Here is a 22,085-nt window from a genome sequence, read left to right as displayed (position 1 = left end):
CATATATCCCCTCTTTTTTGGATTTCCTTCCCATTTAGGTCACCACAGAGCACTAAGTAGTGTTCCCTGTGCTATACAGCAGGTTCTCATTAGTTAGCTATTTTATACATATTAGTGTATATATGTCAGTCCCAATCTCCCAGTTCATCCCAGCCCCCTTCCTCCCCTTGGTGTCCATATGTTTGTTCTCTATGTCTGTGTCTCTATTTCTACCTTGCAAACAGGTTTATCTGTACCATTTTTCTAGATTTGCCTATGTTTTCCTCTAGCAGTTTTATGGTATCTGGTCTTACATTTAGGTCTTTAATCCATTTTGAGTTTATTTTTTGTATATGCTGTTAGAGAATGTTCTAATTTCATACTTTTACATGTAGCTGTCCTGTTTTCCCAGCACCACTTATTTTTTTTTTTTTTTTTTTTTTGCGGCACACGGGCCTCTCACTGTTGTGGCCTCTCCCGTTGTGGAACACAGGCCCTGAACGCACAGGCTCAGCGGCCATGGCTCACGGACCCAGCTGCTTTGCGGCATGTGGGATCTTCCCGGACTGGGGCATGAACCCGTGTCCCCTGCCTCGGCAGGCAGACTCTCAACCACTGTGCCACCAGGGAAGCCCCAGCACCACTTATTGAAGAGACTGCTTTTTCTCCATTGTATAGTCTTCCTCCTTTGTCATAGATTAATTGACAATAAATGCATGGGATTATTTCTGGGTTCTCTATTCTGTTCCACTGCTCTATATGTTTGTTTTTGTGCCAGTACCATACCGGGTTTTTTTGAGGTTTTTTTTGTTTATTTATTTTTGGCTGCATTGGGTCTTTGTTGCTGCATGTGGGCTTTCTCTAGTTGCAGCAAGGGGGGCTACTCTTCATTGCGGTGCATGGGCTTCTCATTGTGGTGGCTTCTTTTGTTGCAGAACACGGGCTCTAGGCGCATGGGCTTCAGTAGTTGTGGCTCACAGGCTCCAGAGCTCAGGCTCAGTAGTTGTGGTGCATGGGCTTAGTTGCTCCACGGCATTTGGGATCTTCCTGGACCAGGGCTCAAACCCATGTCCCCTGCATTGGCAGGCAGATTCTTAACCACTGTGCCACCGGGGAAGTCCCAGTACCATACTGTTTTGATGACTGTATCTTTGTAATATAATCTGAAGTCAGGGAGTGTGATTCTTCCAGCTCTGTTCTTTTTTTCTCAAGGTACTTTTGGCTGTTTGGGTCTTATATGTTTCCATACAAATTTTAAAATTATTTTTTCCAGTTCTGTGAAAACTGCCACTGGTATTTTGATAAGGATAATATTGAATCTGTAGATAGCCTTGGGTAATATGGTCATTTTTAACAATATTAATTCTTCCAATCCAAGAACATGGTATATCTTACCATCAGTTTGTGTCATCTTCAATTTATTTCATCAGTGTCTTCTAGTTTTCTGAGTACAGGTCTTTTACCTCCTTAGGTAGGTTTATTCCTAGATATATTATTCTTCTTGATGCAATGGTAAATGGGATTGTTTTCTTAATTTCTCTTTCTGATAGTTCATTGTTACTGTTTAGAAATGCAGCAGATTTCTGTATATTAATTTTGCATCCTGCAACTTTGCTGAATTCATTAATGAGATTTAGTAGTTTTCTGGTGGCATCTTTAGGACTTTCTATGTATAGTATTATGTCATGTGCAAACAGTGACAGTTTGACTTCTTCCTTTCCAATTTGGATTCCTTTTATTTCTTTTTCTTCTCTGATTGCTGTGGCTAGGACTTCCAAAACTATGTTGAATAAAAGTGGCAAGAGTGGGCATCCTTGTCTTGTTCCTGATCTTAGAGGAAATGCTTTCAGCTTTTCACCATTGAGTATGATGCTTGCTGTGGGTTTGTCATATATGGCCTTTATATGTTTACTATGCTGCCAGATATTTGGTATTGGTTTTGTTTCTCTGGAGAACCCTGATTGATATGGTATATTATACCATAAACAATTTTCCAAGTCATTAAATATTCTACAACCTTATAATATTTGCATAGTATTCCATTGTATGGGTATCCTTTGTTGTAAGAAATTTAGATTGTTTTCATTTTTTTATATTATAAATAATGCTGAAGTATATACAACTTGTATAAATGCATATCCCTTATTATTTCTTTAGAATAATTCCATAAGTGAAGTTATTGGATCAAAGAGTATAAAAAAATATAAAAGCTTTAAAACATGTTGCCAAGTAGCTCTCCAAAAGGGTTATATCCATTTATGCACCCACCAAGTAACACACAAGGATATTTGGTTCTCTGCACCTTCATTAATATTGGATGTTATAAATTTTTTATCTGCCAAGTTTGATTTTTTAATGGATATTTTTTTCATTTGTATTTTGTTGATTTACAGTGAGATTGAACATTATGCTTACTGGCATTTTGTTTATGTCACTTCCTGATTTTTCTGTTGGAGTGTTTCTTCTATCTTACTGATTCATAGGAATTCTTACCATATTATGGACTTCAGTTATTTGTGTTCACTGTTAAATTTTCCAGACTCTTATAGTTTTTTTCAGAAGCTTACATTTTTAATTGATATGTAATTGACATATAACATTGTATAAGTTTAAGATTTATAAGTTGATTTGATATATTTACATATTGCAGTGTGATTACCACTGTAGTGTTAACTAACATGTCTCTCATGTCACATAATTATCATTCCTATTTTGTAGTGAGAACAATTAAGATCTAGTCTCTCAGACACCTTGAAGTTTATAATACAATATTGTTGACTCTAATCATTATGCTGTGCATTAGATCTCCAGGATTTATTTATGTACCAGTTGCAAGGTTATACTCTTAAACAACATTTCTCCAATTCCCCTACCTCCCATCCTCTGGTAACCACCATTCTACCCTCTGTTGCTACAAGTTTAGCTTTTTCTTTCTTTTTTTCAAATTTTTAAAAATTGAAGTATAGTTGATTTACATAATTGTGTTAATTTCTACTGTACAGCAGAGTGATTCAGTTATACATATATATAAATATATACATTCTTTTTTATATTATTTTACATTATGGTTTATCTCAGGATATTCAATATAGTTCCCTGTGCTAAACAGTAGGACCTTGTTGTTTATCCATTCTATATGTAGTTGTATCTGCTAATCCCAAACTCCCAATCCATTCCTCCCCCTTGGCATCCACAAGTCTCTTCTCTATGTCTGTGCAGACACTTACAGTTTTAACAGTTGATTCATCCTGAATTTATCTTAGTATTTATCTTATCTTAGAATTTATCTTAGTATATGTGAATTGAAAACTGTTATAGCCATGTGATAAATATTCATTTAGGTTAATGACTAAGTGTCAGTCATTGTACTCTGTGATGAAGTCAGATATAAAAGATGCAGTCAGAAGACAGACACTTAAAAAAATATATATATCAAGTGCTGTGATAGAGGTAAGCACAAGGCATCATAGGAACACAAAGGAAGTTCACTTATCTTAGTTTGAAAGAAGAAATCAAGAGACCCTCACATCTTCTACATCTCAACTCAAATTTCACCTTATCAGGGAGGCCTTTCTTGGCTCTCCACCATATACTAGCAAGCACCTCACACCTCATCCGTCTCTAAATTCTTTATTCTGTCTTAACCTGTTTTATTCTTCTCCTAGTATATGTCAACAGCTGACATGCTATTTATTCATTTATTTATTGCTTTTCTCCCCCATCACGATGTCCCTCCCTCATGTCTCTTCCCTAAGAAAATTAATTCTATGACAGCAGGGTGTTTGTTTTTTTGTTTTTTTAAAATAAATTTATTTATTTTATTTATTTTTGGCTGCGTCGCATCTTCGTGGCTGCGCGCGGGCTTTCTCTAGTTGCGCGAGCGGGGGCTACTCTTCTTTGCGGTACACAGGCTTTTCATTGCTCTTGTTGCAGAGCATGGGCTCTAGGCATGTGGGCTTCAGTAACTGTGGCACATGGGCTCAGTAGTTGTGGCTCACGGGCTCTAGAGCGCAGGCTCAGTAGTTGTGGTGCACAGGCTTAGCTGCTCCATGGCATGTGGGATCTTCCTGGACCAGGGCTTGTACCTGCATTGGCGGATTCTTAACCACATCGCAACCAGGGAATCCCAACAGCAGGGTCTTTGTTTTGTCCACTGCTGTACCCACAGCACCAAGATTAGTGCTAGCATGTGGAAAGAGCTCAGTTAAGTATGTACTGAATGAATGACTGGAAGGAAGACTCTTCTGTATTAGTGGAAGGGATGTTTCTTATCTTATCCTCCCTTCAGCTGTGCTCTGTGCATCCCCCACTACCTCCTTTTTATTGAATTGTTCCTTTCTGTATCTTCAGCCTTTCTTTCTCTGCCTTACTCGAGCTCCCTACCTGTCTGGTCTTCCTGGCTCAGCATTAGCCTTTCCTAATCACTAGAGTGATCCTTGCAAACACAGACAAGCAGGTAAAAGTAAAAAAGACATTTCAGATAGCACATTTTAAAGAAAAAGAATGATAGGAGTATGACTCTGCCTCTATCACCAAAAGCTTTGGGACTCCCAAACATAGCAGTCTGCATCCTAAATCCCGTTTTAAAAATTCAGTAAGCACCTACTATATTCCAGGCTATGGGGGGATGGGTATAGAATAATATATTGAGTATTTACTATATATGCCAGATATTATCCTGACTGCTTTTCAAGTATTAAGTCACCTAATTCTCCCAACCACTTTTTGGTAGAAGTACTATTATTCCCTATTTGCAGATGAGAAAACAGAGGCCTAGCAAGTGGGAGAATCAGGATTCACACCTTAGCAGCCTAACTTCACAGTCTTTGCATTTTACCATCTTCTAAACTTAGGGATAAACCTTGTTAAAGAAGTATGCCCAGGGTGAGTTGGAGGACAAGAGAGAGGCACCTCATTCAGCAAAGTAAAATTGCCAGAGTTGGTCACCGATGGATATGGGAGGAGAAAAAAAAAGAGTCTACGGTGAATGATGGTGTCAGCCATCTAGATAGGAGATACAAGAGAAGGAGGAGAAGGAGATGGCTTTGGGAATCAGCAAATAACATCCCTTTTCCTTCCCTGAATTAAGAACCAATGAGATACAGATGCAAGAGTGAGGCAGAAGGAAATCAAAACATGACCTTTTTGACTAAGTTGATAGTTACTGTGACTTCAGATGTGCTGCCACCCCTTAATTAAACAAATTTACCCACCTGGTCCCACATGTAGCTGGAGAGCAGAAAACAAACTCTTTCTGTTTTTTGGTTTCAGACTTTACACAGGCTGTTTCCAAAAGACGGAATTTAGAAGGCATAGAGGGACACTTCCCTAGTTCCTTCTATCAACTCCCAGCCAGAAGTAGGCCCACCAGCCAGGAGTATTTCTCTAGCAGAAAAGTCTACTTATGGGAACATTAAGAATAGGGAATAAGTGGGGGGCGAGGGAAATAGGGAGAGGTTGGTAAAAGAGTACAAACTTTCAGTTATAAAATGAATAAGGTCCAAGCCTCTAATGTGTAACATGGTGACTCTGGGAGTAGCAAACCTAGCAATTAAGTAGCAGAAAGATAAGTTCACAGCTTGCTTTCAAGAAATTCCTAGAAAGATGTGTGGGCACCCGAATCCATTTAGCAACCATTTATTAATGCTTACTTTGTTCAAGGGATTGTACTAGAACTGGGATATAATGCTGAATAAAATACAAATCATGCCTTGAAGCTCCCAGGCCAGTGGTGAAAGCAGGTGTATAAAAATTACAGTGCAGTGAGATAAATACTAATAAAGATATATACAGCATGCCATCAGAGTGATTATGCTGACAGGTTTCAGAAAAAGTAAAATTTGAGCTGTCTTCACTGGGGAATAGGGATTCTAGGGAATATAATTTGAAAGCATTAGGCCAGAGGAAAGGAAACTTTGTCCTTGAGTTAAATATGGCCCTCATCTAGGTTTCTCCAGCCAACGCTAATCTAGCCACTACTGCAGTCCCAAGAATAATTTTACTCTTAATGGGCTTCAGAGCTTTTCCACTCAGAGCTGAGCCTTTTAGTTAAATGTGTAATTAACTTAGCTTTTCAACGAATAGTGATTACAGTTGCTAATACTGAAACATAACTAAACCTTACGGTGTAAAAACAAGCAATTTTATTAAAATAATATCTTCGAGGCTGTCCTCCCCCATTAATTTTTTCTCATATATAACGTATTTTCCCTGTTTTCTCTCTTCCCTCTGTTTAAAAACCTGCATCTCTTCTGCTTTTCTCTCTTTGAATGTTCTCCTCTGTTTTACTTTCCCCTCCTGTCTTTTAACATATAAAAATACAGAATTAAAGTACATTTTAAACTGTATTTGTAATTATTGTTAAACATTGTGAAATTCACTATTGAAGTATTTTGTCTGTGGTTTCTTTTTTTTTGCAGTTTCTATTTTTTACAAATAGATTAATTGAACCTATTGTATTATTATGAATATATTAAGTAGCTTGCTAGTTGGAATTGGTTTTCCATTGTTCTCACCCTCACCCCACCTTCCTACCAAGACGCTATAGTAACGCTGTGATCAAAACTATTACATTTGAGTTCTTTTCCTAATTGCAGAAATGCGAGGAAATCTTTCTAGTTTACACAGCACTATCCATGTCCAGAGTCCTACACAACTAACCGTAATATTTTATCAAGACCTAGTTTTCTATGAAAATATATACAAGCACAGCAGTGGTACTAAGAATAGCATGGGGTGGATTTTTAATTCCCATCATCTTTAGTCTTTGGTCTGGACAACTTACCCCTTCCTCTAGTCTTAACTAGAGACCTATGCAGATACAGTCTTCTTTCCCGCCAGATTCTTGCCCCCAAGGTCTTCCTGTAGAGAATTCACTTTCTTTGTACAGCTGTCATAGTACAGTTCTACAACACAAATACACAAAAGAATGATCTTATGAAAATGATAGTCTGGAGGGATGGTTAACAAAAGAGGTCTTCGGTTTACAAAGAATTTGCTTCCCAGTGTTCTAAAAGAGCATGTTTTCTTTAGTACATTCCAGATGATTTGAACTTTTCAGAAATTCATCTAGTTAAATTATCTTTTTTTCCCCTTTGTCCGACAGAGGTGAGGATATCCTAATGCTGCACCTCACAACTATTAGTTTGTTTGCCTCTGTTATAACAGCAACACTTCAGGCTGTGGAAGAAGTGACCCCAGTCAGGAGAGCAGGAGCTACCCTCATTGCAGCCACATCACTCCACTTCAGATATTTCTCATTTCTAAAGGGGGGAAACAAATATGTCACCTCCTCTGAATAAAAGAGAAAATAATGAGGATGGCCTTACATCATTTAGTAAGGGAGAAAATGATAAAGAGGACAAATTCGAAGATGCCTATGAAAGTATCCCTGCAGCAACAACAATGGATCTAATATCCTCCCTGGAGGAATGCACAACTGGATTGTATTTATTTCTAAATAACAGATTCTCAGATGCCATACATCTCATTTATCCATGGTCGAAAAACAGCATGTACCATGCCCTAATTTATGGTATCCTTATGGTCGTCAAGGCCTTCTTGACTTTTGATCCACAGGAGATAGAAATTGGATGACTGCCACAAAGGAAGCTTTGAGAACCTGTAATAGTTTCTGAAGAAAATCTAGGATAATGAGTTTTTCTCGTCTAGTGAATAAGCAGGGAATAAATGCTATCAAAGAAAAGGAATTGCATGCAGAAGTCTGCTGTGCTGAGTGTTTGATCTTGAAATCCACTGTAAAGTTTATACAGGATGACAGTGTGCTTAATTTTAAAAGCAGGATCAACGTTGGGTTAAGTTACCAAATATACAAAGACTGTCAGCGAGTATTAACACAGATACCTAACTACCAAGGTAAAACTTACAGACACCTGGTTGGAGGCATAAAATTTGGACTTGGAGTATTCAATTTGATATTATCACTTGTGCCACCAAAGACACTTAAACTACTCAATGTTGTTGGATATGCTGGCAATAGAGGGGTAGGCTTGACTTTGCTTCATGAGAGTGCATCTGAATCCCATATAAATAATATCTTAAGTGTTTTGACTCTATTCTTTTATTACAATTATACTTCCGTAGCTTTTGGTGTTGAAAAGAGCCACAATTCTGCTGTAGAGAATCTCTCCCTAATCTACCTCCAGAAATTTCCAAACTGTGTCATACTTAAATTTTTTCATGCACGTTTTAGTATGTTGAAAGGATATTTTAAACATGCCCAATTAACATTAGAGGAGTGCATTTTTACTCAGAACGAATGGAAGCAGGTTCATCACCTCTGTTACTGGGAACTCATGTGGTGCCACATTTTTCTGCTGGATTGGAAGCAGGCTTACCACTATGCTGAGCTACTGTTTCAACACAGCAGGTGGTCCAAGGCAATATATTCGTTCGCTAAAGCTTCCCTACTGGCTGTCCTTCCTTCTGATTTGTGAAATCGGTAAGTGAGGACATGAGCTCTCTCTTCTTAAACGTGGATAACCTGAGAATCAGAATTTTAGGAACTTCTGTGCCAATAGAAAAAAAAGTTTGTTTCTGAGAAGGGTCAGCGCTATGTGACCATTCCAGGCTGGTGTACAGCACAGCCCATTTTGGAACTCATGTATGCCTGGAGTGGTTTCCAAGTCATGAGCAAAAAACTAGAGCTTATTTCAACCTAGCTATCAATAATTGACAAAGGAGGAGAACTTTTACAGGAAAATCCAAGTAAAGAGTGTGGCACAGATGACATAAGTTTGTTAAATTTACTGAAAGATCTGTGCCTGAAATACTTAGGCAAATATTCGATGGCCGAGCACTACTTTGATCATGTCATTCAAAAGGAGAAATTGTTAAAACATGACTGCTATTTGGTGCCGTATTCATACTATGAACTGGGAATTCTATACTATCTAAAAGGAGATTATGCCAGTGCAATAAAAAACCTAGAAAACATAAAAAACTACAAAGACTATTCCATGGAAGCCCGATTACAGTTTAGGGCTCACATAGCCCTTGAACAAATAGCTAAAGAAAAGTGATTTAGACACAAAGTGTGGTTTTGTTTTTTAATGGGTGAAGTGTCTACAATCAGCAAGGCAGTTAACACGTAGAAAAATAATTTCTTTGTGGAAGAAATGCAAGAAGAGGCAGCTGCTAAGAATCTGACCAGTAACCAGGAAGAAATGAATTGGCCATGACTTTTCCCTGTTTCCTTCTGCATACCTATAAAATGGAATGTCTTAGACTGGCAAATGGAATGATGTGCATTTTTGAAAAAGAGAAGGCAAATGATGTACATTATAAAATGTACTGGCTTTCTTATATGATATGAATTTATCGATTAAGTTAGACAACATTTTTAAAAACAAAATATATTTTTTAACGTATCACTAGATAATGTATACAGCTCACAAATAAAATAGGGAAAGTAGCTATACTAGGAGTCCCAGTGCTCTATGAATGTTTTTATTTAATCGTTAAAGAAGAAAGACTTTTACATTTCAAAATGATGCACTGAATAGCATAGACTCTGAATGGTTTTCCCTTGTACACAATGCTTTTCAGTGGCTTTTTGTGTGTGTGTGTGTGGTACGCGGGCCTCTCACCGTTGTGGCCTCTCCCGTTGCGGGGCACAGGCTCCGGGCGCGCAGGCCCAGCGGCCATGGCTCACGGGCCCGCGGCATGTGGGATCTTTCCGGACCGGGGCTCGAACCAGTGTCCTCTGCATCGGCAGGCGGATTCTCAACCACTGCGCCACCAAGGAAGCCCTTCATTGGCTTTTTATACCAGAGAAGATATCTTCCCCTGTGTGATCAGTGGTATATTTTACCCTTTTTCATTAGGAAGCTCAAATATGGGCCTATAATTTGCCACAGAATAGAGAAGAAAGAGGCCTCCCTTCCACACACACATAAGCCTTTTGAAGATAATTGGAGGAGGACAAGAGAACAGATTCACTGGGTAGAAAAAAAGACAAGATTAGGTTGTAGTCAGGAGAGTTTAGTTACCGCATAGCGCTCTCTTTAGTTGCCCTCCGTAAGGTATAATTCCTCTTAAAATCAGCTCTTCCACATCATTAAGCTGCTTGCATCTACCCTGTTGCCATTGTTCATGGGCTAAACTGAGAGTAAACAGCAGCTGTAGGAATGGGGCTTTGTATGGCTTTACCTGCTTTAGGGATAAAATCAGTCCCTAATATCCAGACCCTTAATTCTGGCTGTGTGTATCCTCCTTGCAGTCACCCTTGGAGGTAGAAGTTGCTGGGAGAGTTTGCTTTGCCAGAACACAGGGGTGAAACACATTAACTTAATGCTTTGGGTGTCCAAATAACCATCTGGAGCACAATGAAGAGCTGGTATTTCGGATTTAGAAACTCTTACTTTGGAAGAACGTGTTCCTCACTAATTAAAAATAGACTTTTAGGTGAACAACTATACTTGAGTTATTCCGCATTGTTTAATTAGTATGGCATAGTGGTTAAGAGGGCAGGCTTTGGCCTGATTGCCTGGGTTTGTATCCTAGCTCTGTCACTAACTAGCTATGTGGCGTTGGACTTATGTGCCTCAGTTTCCTTAGCTGTGAAATATGAGTAATAATAGTTCTGATCTCATGGCTTTTCTGTGTTCATTAAGGTTGAGTTAATATGCATTTATTATTACTACTACTACTAGTAAGGATAGTAATACATTGTAATCTTCAGTGCAGAGGATTTAAATTTCTTTCTTGACAAAAGCAAAAGTCCCTTTGTTACCTGCTTTGCCAATCTAAAATTTGACCTGTCAATTTGCTTATCCTGTTCTTAGTTTATCTTGGTCACTTATGAAATAAGTAACTCTCTGCTTAAATTATGGTTTTCTGTTTGTCCCAGCTTGTTCCCCCAAACAGCAAATTTATTAATTGGCTAAACAAATCTATGTTGACTGCCTGCTATATGTGGTTATTGAAAAGCGTACTGAGGATATAAAGATAAAGCATGGTCTCTCTCCTGAGGACTTTATTAGGGAGATAAATTAGAAAAGGATTTTGTTGGGGTGGAAGCACTTGAAACAGTTACTTAAACAGAGAGGAGTTTATTTGTCCCAAACAAAATAAATACAAAGGTAGGCAGTTCAGGTCTGCTGTGGCTCTTTTTCTTTCTTTTATTTTTCCGTGTGGCATATAGGCCTTCTCATGCATCTCTCCTTGTGGTGGAAAGAGGCTACCTCACCTCCAGGCAGGCTGGAGGAGAAATGGTTAAAGGACCAAAAAGGCTTTCTCCTTCTTAGGAGACTTTGCCTTTTTATTTCAGAAGGGACAGCCTTCTTAGGGACCTCCATGTATATCTCACTGTCCAGAAGCATTCATATGGTCACTTCTACCAGCAAGGGAAGATGGAGATTAAGTTTTAGCTTTCCAGCCTCATTAGGAGGTTATGGGAAAGGACTGTTAAATGAACCAACCTACAGTAACTGCCACAGCACACGTGTGAATAACAATAAGCTACAAAATAGTATCAGAGGGGCACAGTTGAAAAGGGGGCAAGGCAACAATGAGATCAAGAAATCACCTGGAGAAGTCTGTATGGAGATCTAACAGGAAATCCTGCAACTGGCATTTCCTTGAAGTTGCTACCCACAGCCCAGGTTCTGGCCTTTAACTGGCCCAAGGGTTGACTAGACACATTGAGGCTGATTCTCACCAAACTCACCAGAGATTAAGGTATAATTTACTCTGCTAATTTATTCATTTGTAGTAGTGACTATTCCAGAGTTGAAAACTCAATTTCCTTTAGGAATCAGACAGGTAATGTAAATATGTGAATCAGCCAAGTGTAAAACAATAAAAGTGGTGGAAACTAGTTGTGAAGAAGAGAGAGAAAACCTATCTAAAGGCTTTCAAACTGAAAGACAAAATTAAACACTGTGCAGATATTAAACCTATCTGCACTTGCTGATAAGACTTTTTGGCCCTAGTTTGTGACTTCTGGTCTATTCCTTTCTATTGACTAGAAAGTGTTGATGTTTCTGTCTCGAGAACCATCTCTCCTGATAAACTGTGTACCTAGAAAGCCAGTAGAGGAGTCACAAGGCAGTCTGGTGGGCATGGAATCTGAGTACAAGGAGGCAGATAGTTTTAGAAACATCTATTCCAGGCCAGGGTGAGACTTCATGAATCATCCATTCCCCACAATATGCATACATCTTTGGAAAGCCCCTGCCTTCCAGATTCAGGGTCTCTAAGAAATACCTCCCAGCCTTTTGCTTGCTGACTTTCCTCCTTCTATGCCTTCTGCCAACCCTGGGTTACTCAGTCCAAGTAGGATACAATATAACTGTTTCCATTTACTAAAATATAGTCCCATTCCGGTCCTGCTTCCAGAGGGTACAACAAACTCACTTAGTTTAGAATTTGGTCATTTCCACATTCTTGATTACCCAGATGATAGATGGTCTCCTTGTTCAAATGTATAGATCTAATCACACCCATTTTATTTAATGTTGAGGGTTAGTTTATAAGAGCTTGGAGGAGGTACCTCACTGTTGCCTTCTTGTGTCATAAACACAGATATAGGCCTATTGAAGCATTTTTTATTTAATGATGAAATTTTCTTATCTAATTTTGTAGATAACTATTTGGAGGCCTGAGATACTTGAAAAATGAAAAGGAAGAGGAAGTTATGAATGAATAAAAGAACAAAGAGAATTTCTGTTAAAGGCCTAGTGTCACAGTTCTCAACATGTCCTTGCCCCCAAACAGTCACTGAATCCTTTGATTTCTCCTTTTAAATATTTGTTGAAGCTGTTCTTTTTTTTTCTCTCCTTTTCATTTCCACTGCTATCAACTTATGCTAGGACTTTATTATTTCCTGTCTGGACTACTGCAGTAGTTCTTCGGAACCCAGTACTGAACATCCTTTTTTGTTCCAAGGCAATTCCAGGGAAAAATTAAAATGGTTAACTCCACTTATTTTTTCAAATAAAAATAATATCTCAGGACTTCCCCGGCGCTCCAGTGGTTAAGACTGCACTTCCACTGCAGTGGGCGCGGGCCGGATCCCTGGTCGGGGAATGAAGATCCCACATGCTGTGCAGTGCAGCCAAAAAATAATAAAACTTTTAAAAAAAATCTGTGTAAAACATGTACATCTTACCACTTAGATTGATTACTTGGTTAAATAAGAGGAACTCAATGGGGGGAAAAAAGGCACTGATTTTTAGCCATAAAGTTATTATCTGGGCATATTTGAGAAACAATGGTACAGAAGCAGTTTTATAAACTTTTATGCCTTACATTTGTTTAGTTCCTTAGAGTCACCAGAGTCTGTTCAAATAATTTTTTTGTGTGTGGTACGCGGGCCTCTCACTGTTGTGGCCTCTCCCGTTGTGGAGCAGAGGCTCCGGACGCGCAGGCTCAGCGGCCATGGCTCACGGGCCCAGCCGCTCCGCGGCATGTGGGATCTTCCCGGACCGGGGCACGAACCCGTGTCCCCTGCATCGGCAGGCAGACTCTCAACCACTGCACCACCAGGGAAGCCCTCAAATCATTTTTCTCTTAGGAAAAAATTCTGTCTTCACTCTACTGCTGGGAAAACAGATCTGCCCTCTTTGTGGTAGACAGGGCTGGGTAGGGCTAGGCTGGGCTGGGCTGGGCTAGTCAGATAATCAATTTGGAGACACTGCCTCCCAAGAACTGACTTTCCATTTGGAAAGTGGTTCTGGAATTTTTTCCGCCTAATACCACTGCTTTGTTTTAGTAGAAAGGCTACATTTTACATAAAGTTGTATGCTGTATATGCTCTATACCTCCCTATTTTCCCCACATCCAATTTCTCTGCATCCTTTTTAATACACCAATTTAACCATATCATTCCATTACTTACATATCTCCCATTGTCTTTGGTCTGTTTATTCACTCATAAAAATGAGTTAATATGTGCAAGTTCTTAGAATAGTGCATGGCACATATTAGGTGCTATATAGCTTAATACAATATAATTTTTATTAAGAAATAAAAATTCAATTCAAATTGAGCATCTTACTATATACCAAGCAATCTGCTAGAGGTGGTGTATATGGCAGTAAATAAAACAGACATGGCCCCTGCCCTGAGAGTTTACAGGGCTTTCCTAAGTGACTGTGTATGTCTCAGTCATGAAAATTTAGCACTGACAGGATCTTGGGTCATCTAATCCCATGTTTTCATTTATGGATGAGGAAACTGAAATTTAAGAAGGCAAATGACTTTCAAAATCATACAGCTGGTAGGAGCACAGTCAGTGGTGTGCAGGAGCCAGGACACTACAGGTTTTAACCAAACTGAAACCAGTGTTGCTAAAACCCCCTGTCCACTGTTCTTCAATCCAGCCCAAACCTCCCTTGATCAGGTTCTGTATCCCATAGACACAGAATTTTTTGTGGGTGTTTCTCATTGCCTATAAATCAAGTTCAAGGGGTATGTGTTTAAAAAGCTTTTCTAAGAATGCCTTCTCCGCCCCTTCATTTACTACCACCTCCAGGTAGAATGCTAGCATAGTTGGTTACAAGTACAAGAAGACGTTGTCAACTCCCCAGAGGCAAAACATTCTTACAATTAGTTTAATTCCTAGTTCTCAACAGAAAGCGTAGCATGTATATTACACAATATATGTTTGATAAATAAACAGAGATAAAGAATGGATATTTCTAATGCATTCTATTTATTGAATGAACGAAAAAGCAAGAACACTAAAAAAATCTTGGGCCAAAATGACCAGGGTTACTCTCTTCTGACCTTTCATGAAATATACTCAGTAAATTACCACTCCCACCCCCACTTCATTTTTTACCTACTTTTAAGACTCAACACTGTGAACTGAAATTTGTGATAGTTTAGCCAGGGCAGGGTGGGTTTATCTTTGCACTATGATAAAGTAAAAAAGCATAAGACTATTGACAATTATGTTGTTATGTTTTTACCTTCTGATTTTCCTCAGGGAATTTAAGAAAAGTTTATTTAGAATGTATTTCTTACTAAACTAAATGTGCTCCAAAATCTAAAATAAGCAATTTTGGTCTTGGCAGAGGAAAGGGTTAAATGTGAAGGTTTGAGAGAGAGATAGATCTTAGGAAGGAGATGGATGGAGTGGGTGGGGAAAGAGAGGGAGAAGAGTAGAGAATGTGAGAGAAGGGACATCAACTGGAGATGAGGGAGCCTCCAGGGGGACCAAGAGCAGGAGTTGACCAGGGAAAGGAAGTGCCACACTCTGAACTCAGTGAGGACAGGCTGCAGGAGAGGGTCTTTCTGAGAACTTGTGTAAGGTAATGCGCTGGACTCACTCTATTAGAAGTCAGTGATTTGTATCAGTGGATACTGGGAATGAGACTTTAGTTTACTTAGGAGCCTAAAGGGAGAGGGGAGAGAAGGGAGGGAAATGGCGCTCTCTCGCTCATTGCTTTACAGGGGGTAACTTTAAGCTTGAGGCTAGCTTTTACCTGTAGAAAACAAAGGCCAAAGTCTTTCATTCTGCAGTATAGATAGTAGGCTTAAAATGCAAATGACCAATTGTCACAAATTGCTTTTATCTTTTAGGCTGAATTTTTATGAGTTCAAATATTTTACTTCACAGTACCATAACAATAATAACTGCTATTTATATTAGCTCTTTGTAGATTTATAGAGGGCTTTAACTGATGAGTTAGATTTTGTAGATTAGATGGCAAAATCTAATCTATGAAAGCCACATTAATATCATAAGCCAATCATTCAATGAGTGAAGGTTTGGGGAAGGATTACTTGAAATGATGACATTAAGAAACAATAACTTCAAGGATTATATGCAACTCAAATCCCAAGTATCGAGGGGAAAGCGGATTAACTGTCGGTGTTTTCTGTACCGTGGTTTGACAGTCCTTTAACTCAGTTTTTGTAAATTTCCCTTGGTGTTCACATTTGCAGGAATTGAATCAACATTTACCACCTTGTACCATTTTTTAGGATCATAGTCTGGAAAAAATTCTGGACCATGCCAGAAGCCAACGAAGTACTCTGGTGACCAGAAATCTGTGGTGGAAGCGAGTCTCTTGCACTTTTCCACTCCCGCGTTTATTCAACCCAATCCTACGCTTTTTTTCCAGCTCCTGCACACCCTCAGGACTGTACCAAAGGCACATCCCAAAAGAGTAGACATATTAATTGCCTTACACAGGCCAAAGAAGAAATACATTGGTTCTGTGGCTCTTCTCCAAGGCACTGTCACCTCACACTTCTAGAGCTTTAGGATTTACCTGGAGGGTTCATGGCAAAAGTGGAATTCCACTTCCACTCCCAAGGAAGAGGTGGCACGAGCCTTTCCTATTAAAATGTCCATCGTGGCAGTGAAAGGCGGACCCTAGCGAACAAGAAATCTTCTTCTTATTATTATTACAAAAAAATCTTAGCCCCTCTCCGCACCCTGCACCCCGCTTTCATCACTCCAGGCCTCGGGACTCTCAGACTTCGAGGTGTGACCAAGGCTACGGACTACAAAACAGAGAATTCTGGGGGAAGGAAGTGACGACACGGCGCAAAGCACGCTGGACTCCGGCAGGCTCGGCTCAAGAGACTCCTTCCTTCCAGCGCGGTTCCTGAGGACCTGGCGGTGCTAGGAGTTTTAACTGGTATTTATCTCATTTGTCAGGATTACACGTTAAGTATCACTTGGCTTGAGTACAGCTCTAAGTATCACGCGGCTTCGGGTTACCAGGGCATCAGCTCTAGAGCCTTAGCTGCTGCCCCTTCGTTTACTCATCCTCCAAACAAATTTAAAATGAAAGTGTCACAGATCCGGGGGCCTCTACCTGGCGGGATCCAGCGGAGACACAGAGCCAGAGAGGGAATGGGTGGATATCAGAGGAGTTTTCTTTTTCATTTTTGGCTAAGAGTCGTGTGGCGTGAGCTCCTTTGATTGAAGGAGAGCACAGTTCAAGGATTTGAGCATCTGCAGACTGGAGATCAAAGCCAGCGTGAAGGCGATCTGGAATGGGATTGGGAGGTGAAATAGAAGTGTGCCAGATAAGTTACCCCAGACTGGGCCCCGCGGCAACTCGATGTCCCCGTGGCTTTCAGACTGAATAGTAAAATTTAACTGTCTTTCTGATATGGAACTGGAGGCAAATTGCAGGTGTTCTCTACCTATAGAATGGAGATTGGGGTAAGACATTTGCCTGGGTGGGACATATATATTAATCCGAACTGGTGGTTGTTTTAGATCTAGCCAGCTGGCAACCATGAATGAATGGATGAAGAAAGGCCCCTTAGAATGGCAAGATTACACTTACAAAGAAGTCAGAGTGACAGCCAGTGAGAAGGAGTATAAAGGATGGGTTTTAACCATAGACCCAGTCTCTGCCAAGTGAGTATGGGTCCTGCTTCCCAGAAATCACCCCTTTGCACTGTTACATCCATACTAAGAAAGCAAATAAATGAAAGGCTAATTATTCCCACATAAGAATTTAATTTCCTTTGAATCTAAGTACTGTTCTAATTATAGATTTCTGTCAGACCAACCAAGTTCGTAGAAATGGGACACTCCTTTTTTATTACATTTTATTGGAAAATTTCAAATATACACAAATGTGACGAGAGTAGTATATTATTCCCCCTTCCAAATATTTTAAAGCCAATTACAGACATAATTTTGTTCATAAATCCTTCAATATCTCTTTGCAGATTCAGACTCTAATAAATGTAACCACAATACCATTATAACACCTAGCAAAACTAATAACTTTAATATTAGCTAATTCCTAGTTTGAGTTCAGATTTTTCTGATTGTCTCCAAAGTATCTTTTTAAGCATATCAATTTGTTGATATGTCTCTGAAGAACCTTAATCTATAACTCTACTTTCTCTCTCTTTGGTTTTCCGTGTCATTTATTTGTTGAAGAAATGGAATCATTTGTCTATAGAATTCAACACACTCTGGATTTAGCTCATTGCATTTATCATGGTATAGTTTAACATGTTCTTTTATCCTTCGTATTTCCTATAAACTGGTATTCATAACTAGAGGTTTGATTAGGATCAGATTTATTTTTTGCAAGGCAACTTTAAAGGTGGTGATCCACACACTTTATTTTGGAATGATTTTAGATTTACAGAAAAATTGCAAAGAAAGTACAGAGAGTACCTATATACCCAGCTTCCCTAATGTTAACAGTTTACACAACTGTCAAACATTTGTCGGAATTAAAAATTTACATTCACTAAACTACAATCATTTGGATTTTATCAGTTTTTCCACTAATGGCCTTTTTCTGTTCTGGAATCCAGTCCAAGGTCCTACATTACATTTAGTCATCTTGTCTCCTTAGTCTTCTCTGATATGTGACATTTTTTCAGTCTTGTTTTTCATGACCCTGACACTTTTGAAGTGTTCTGGTGAGGTATTTTATAGAATGTCTCTCAATTTGGGTTTGTGTGATGATTTCTTTTTCTTTTTTTTTTTTTTTGGCTGTGTCGTATGGCTTGCAGGATCTTAGTTCCCTAATGAGGGAATGAATGTTGGCCCTCGGCAGTAAAGTGCAGAGTCCTAACCACTGGCCTGCCAGGAAATTCCCTGTGATGTTTTCTCATAGACTGGGGTTATAGGTTTTGGGGAAAAGTACCACAGAAATGAAATTCACATCACGTCACATTGCATCACATCATGTCATACACCATATCATATCATATTTTAGTTAGGATTTTTCCATTTGTATTCATGAGTGAGATTAGCTTATAGTCTTATTTTTTAATCCTGTTCTTCTCTGCTTTTGGTATCAAGGTTATATTAGCCTCATTAAATGAGTTAAGGCATAGTCTCCCTTTTATAGTCCATAGGAGAATTTGGTTGGATTAGAAATGTTTGGTCCTTGAAAATTTTATAGAACTTCCTGGTAAAATTGTCTGGGCCTTTTTTCCCCCCTCCAGGGGAAGATTTTAAACTGGTTATTTCGGGTTTTTTAAAAAAGATTATTGGACTATTTACATTCTCTCTTTCTTTTTTTTTTTTTGAGTCAGTAGTAGAAATTTATATTTTCTAGGAAGTTTTCTGTTTTCAATTTCAAAATTATTGGCCTAAATTTGTTCTTAATATTTTATACTATTACTTTTTGCTACCTTATTCCTAATATTATTTATATGTGCCTTCTTTCTCTTTTTATTAATCTTGCCTGAGTTTTGTGAAATTTATAAATCCTTTTCAAAGAACCAGCTTTTGGCTTTGATGATCCTCTTATTGACTCTTTTTTTAATTGAAGTATAGTTGATTTACAATATTGTGTCAATCTCTGCTGTACAACAAGGTGACTCAGTTATACACATATATACATTCTTTTTAATATTCTTTTTCATTATGGTTTATCACAGGATATTGAATATAGTTCCCTGTGCTATACCTTAGGACATCGTTGTTTATCAATTCTAAATGTAATAGTTTGCATCTACCAACCCCAAACTCCCAGTCCATCCCTGTCCCTCTCCCCCACCGCCTTGGCAACCACAAGTCTGTTCTTTATGGCTATGAGTCTGTTTCTGTATTTGTTTGTTTTCCTGTTTTGTTTTTTTTTTTTTGGCCACGCCAGGTGGCTTACGGATCTTAGTTCCCCAACCAGGGATTGAACTTGTGCGCTCGGCAGTGAAAGCACAGAGTCCTAACCACTGGACTACCAGGGAATTCCCTGTTTCTGTGTTGTAGATAGGTTCATTTGTGCCATATTTTAGATTCCACATAAAAATGATATCATATGGTATTTGTCTTTCTCTTTCTGACTTACTTCACTTAGTATGACACTCTCTAGTTGCATACTCTTTTGTTTTCTCTCATTAATTTTGTGCTGTGTTATTTTCTTTGGTCTGCTCTGAAGGAGAGTTATTCAGTTGCCTTTTAACTCTAAAAGTTAAATCTGTACCCTATCTTCTTTCCTAATACACGTTTAAAGCATTCATAACTCTTTAAGTAATGCTTTAATGACATCCCACAATGATTAGCTCTAGGCTGGACAAAAGGCTTAGAGTTTAGGACCCTCAGAGAATTCGAATTCGTATTGAACAAGTGAAAACATTTGGTGGTGAGAGGATTAATTTAAAACTGGGAAGAGCATTCCCTATTGTTCTAGTGACCTTTTGGGGGTTGATGCTGACTCTCATTTCACCACTTCTTCCATAGGTTTATGGGCCTTTTGGTTTTTCTTTTGCAACTGTGCTCTGAACTTACTTTTCCTCCATAGTATTGTCCTTGTGAACTTCCTTGAAGATGGCAGCATGTCTGTGACCGGAATTATGGGACATGCTATGCAGACTGTTGAAATTGTGAATGAAGGGGACCATAGCGTGAGAGAGAAGCTGATGCATTTGTTCATGTCTGGAGACTGTGAGGCGTACAGCCCTGAGGATCTGGAAGAGAGAAAGAACAGCCTGAAGAAATGGCTGGAGAAGAACCACATCCCCATCACTGAAGAGGGAGATTCACGAAGGACTCTCTGTGTGGCTGGGGTCTTGACTATAGACCCACCATATGGTCCAGAAAATTGCAACAGTTCTAATGAAATTATTTTGTCCCGTGTTCAGGATCTTATTCAAGGACACCTTGCAGCTTCCCAATGAGAGGCCAAGAACTATGGATGCACTGATTGAAATAAGACTTCATTTTTTGAAAATTCTTTGTGGTTTTTGGTAAAATCAAAGATGGGGATTATCAGTGCTAATAAGTGAACTGGGCAAAGATGACATCACAAACAAATAAAATTAACATAGGGACATCAGAATTATAAGAGCCTTTCCTTTTGATGGAGATACACCTCCATTTCTGTTAGGCAAGAAATGTATGTGAAAAAGATGCAACATGTTAGATTCAATATACTATATTCTATATATACTATATTCAATGCTAAGGTAAAATCACAGTCTTGTTACATCCCTTGCACTAACTAGATGTGTCTGTTTTAAAACGTTTATTTAAAAAAATTGGGGGGGGGCTTCCCTGGTGGTGCAGTGGTTGAGAATCCGCCTGCCGATGCAGGGGACACAGGTTCTTGCCCCAGTCCGGGAAGATCCCACATGCTGCGGAGCAGCCAGGCCTGTGAGCCATGGCCGCTGAGCCTGCGCGTCCGGAGCCTGTGCTCCGCAGTGGGAGAGGCCACAACAGTGAGAGGCCCGTGTACCACAAAAAAAAAAAAAAAAAAAAGTTTGGTGTAATGATGTAATAGCTTAAATCAGAATATATGCTTTTTTTTTGGTTGAAACTTGAACATTTTGGTAAAATCTTAACACATAAACCTTATAAACTCTCAAAGCCTTAAAAAGTGAGCACTGGCTGATATCTCTGAGGAAAAAGGTAAGTGTGGCAGGTATTCTGCTGCTGAGCTCAACCCAGTTCTTTTGCCTGATGGGTTTAGCACAGGCTTCTGGGTCACAGTGCTTTCTTCCTAGAGTCTCTACTCCCCTTGTCAGGCTTCACTGAGGGGAGAGAATGCCAGAATTACACTTCACTACATCTGATTCTACCCCTTGGAAGCCAGTCAGTGAGGTTTCTGGCCTACAAAAGCACCTCAGATTGTTAGTTTGGGGGTTGTATGGTCAGGCCACTCAAGATGGCTGTTCTCTTGCTCTTGGCGTGACCAGTCCCTGCTGCGCCTACACCCTACTCATGTGAATGTGCTTGCCCCCTGCCCCAGCCAGTGATTGTTTTCTAATCCTTAGGCCAGAACATCTCCACCTGCTAGTTTATTAAAGGGAAACACCTGCCCCCATGATGGTAGTTAACCTGAGGAGCTGTAAGGGTTGGGTCTAAGCTACTGGTTTCCCTGGTAACTAATGAGCCAACCTGACGTCAGTTCCCCCTGTAAAAGGTAGCCTCCTGCTCCCCCCGGTAGTGAAGGCTGCTGCTGCTGCGTCTCGCTTGCCGTCTGCCCTGCACGGTGGAGGTGTTTCTCCAGGACTTGCTTCGGACGGGTAAGATGCCCTGTCGAATAAGCTGACGCTGTCACTGGGCTGTTTCTTCGGTCTCGAGGCTGGTCATCTACAAGGCTTGCAGACCTGCGAGGTGCAGCCCAACAATTCAGGAGCCAGCCAGGAGGCCTAGGGAAGTCCCGTGAGTGCCAAGATGTAGGGAAGGAAGGACGGGGACG

The 22,085-nt window shown here is 39.6% G+C and overlaps 1 protein-coding gene across 2 annotated transcripts in view; it reads left to right on the top strand.

Annotated features, from left to right (window-relative positions):
- Window positions 1-21,131, top strand: part of GEMIN6 (gem nuclear organelle associated protein 6) — a 29,408-nt gene extending 8,277 nt beyond the window's left edge. The window contains exons 2-4 of one of the 2 annotated variants that reach the window (XM_067007760.1): window positions 16,416-16,595; window positions 17,186-17,329; window positions 20,187-21,131. In XM_067007760.1, coding sequence (XP_066863861.1) covers window positions 17,205-17,329; window positions 20,187-20,562 — 501 coding nt within the window. In that variant the 5' untranslated portion in view covers window positions 16,416-16,595; window positions 17,186-17,204 and the 3' untranslated portion in view covers window positions 20,563-21,131. Of the gene's footprint in view, window positions 1-16,224; window positions 16,596-17,185; window positions 17,330-20,186 lie in introns of those variants that run through there. The other variant, XM_059078840.2, reaches the window with a different exon arrangement.
- Window positions 21,132-22,085: the final 954 nt, after the last annotated feature.

This window comes from Kogia breviceps, chromosome 11, assembly GCF_026419965.1.
Source record: "Kogia breviceps isolate mKogBre1 chromosome 11, mKogBre1 haplotype 1, whole genome shotgun sequence".
NCBI lineage: Eukaryota > Metazoa > Chordata > Mammalia > Artiodactyla > Physeteridae > Kogia > Kogia breviceps.
Note: the sequence above shows the minus strand (reverse complement) of the source record. Positions and strands in the feature narration are given on the sequence as shown.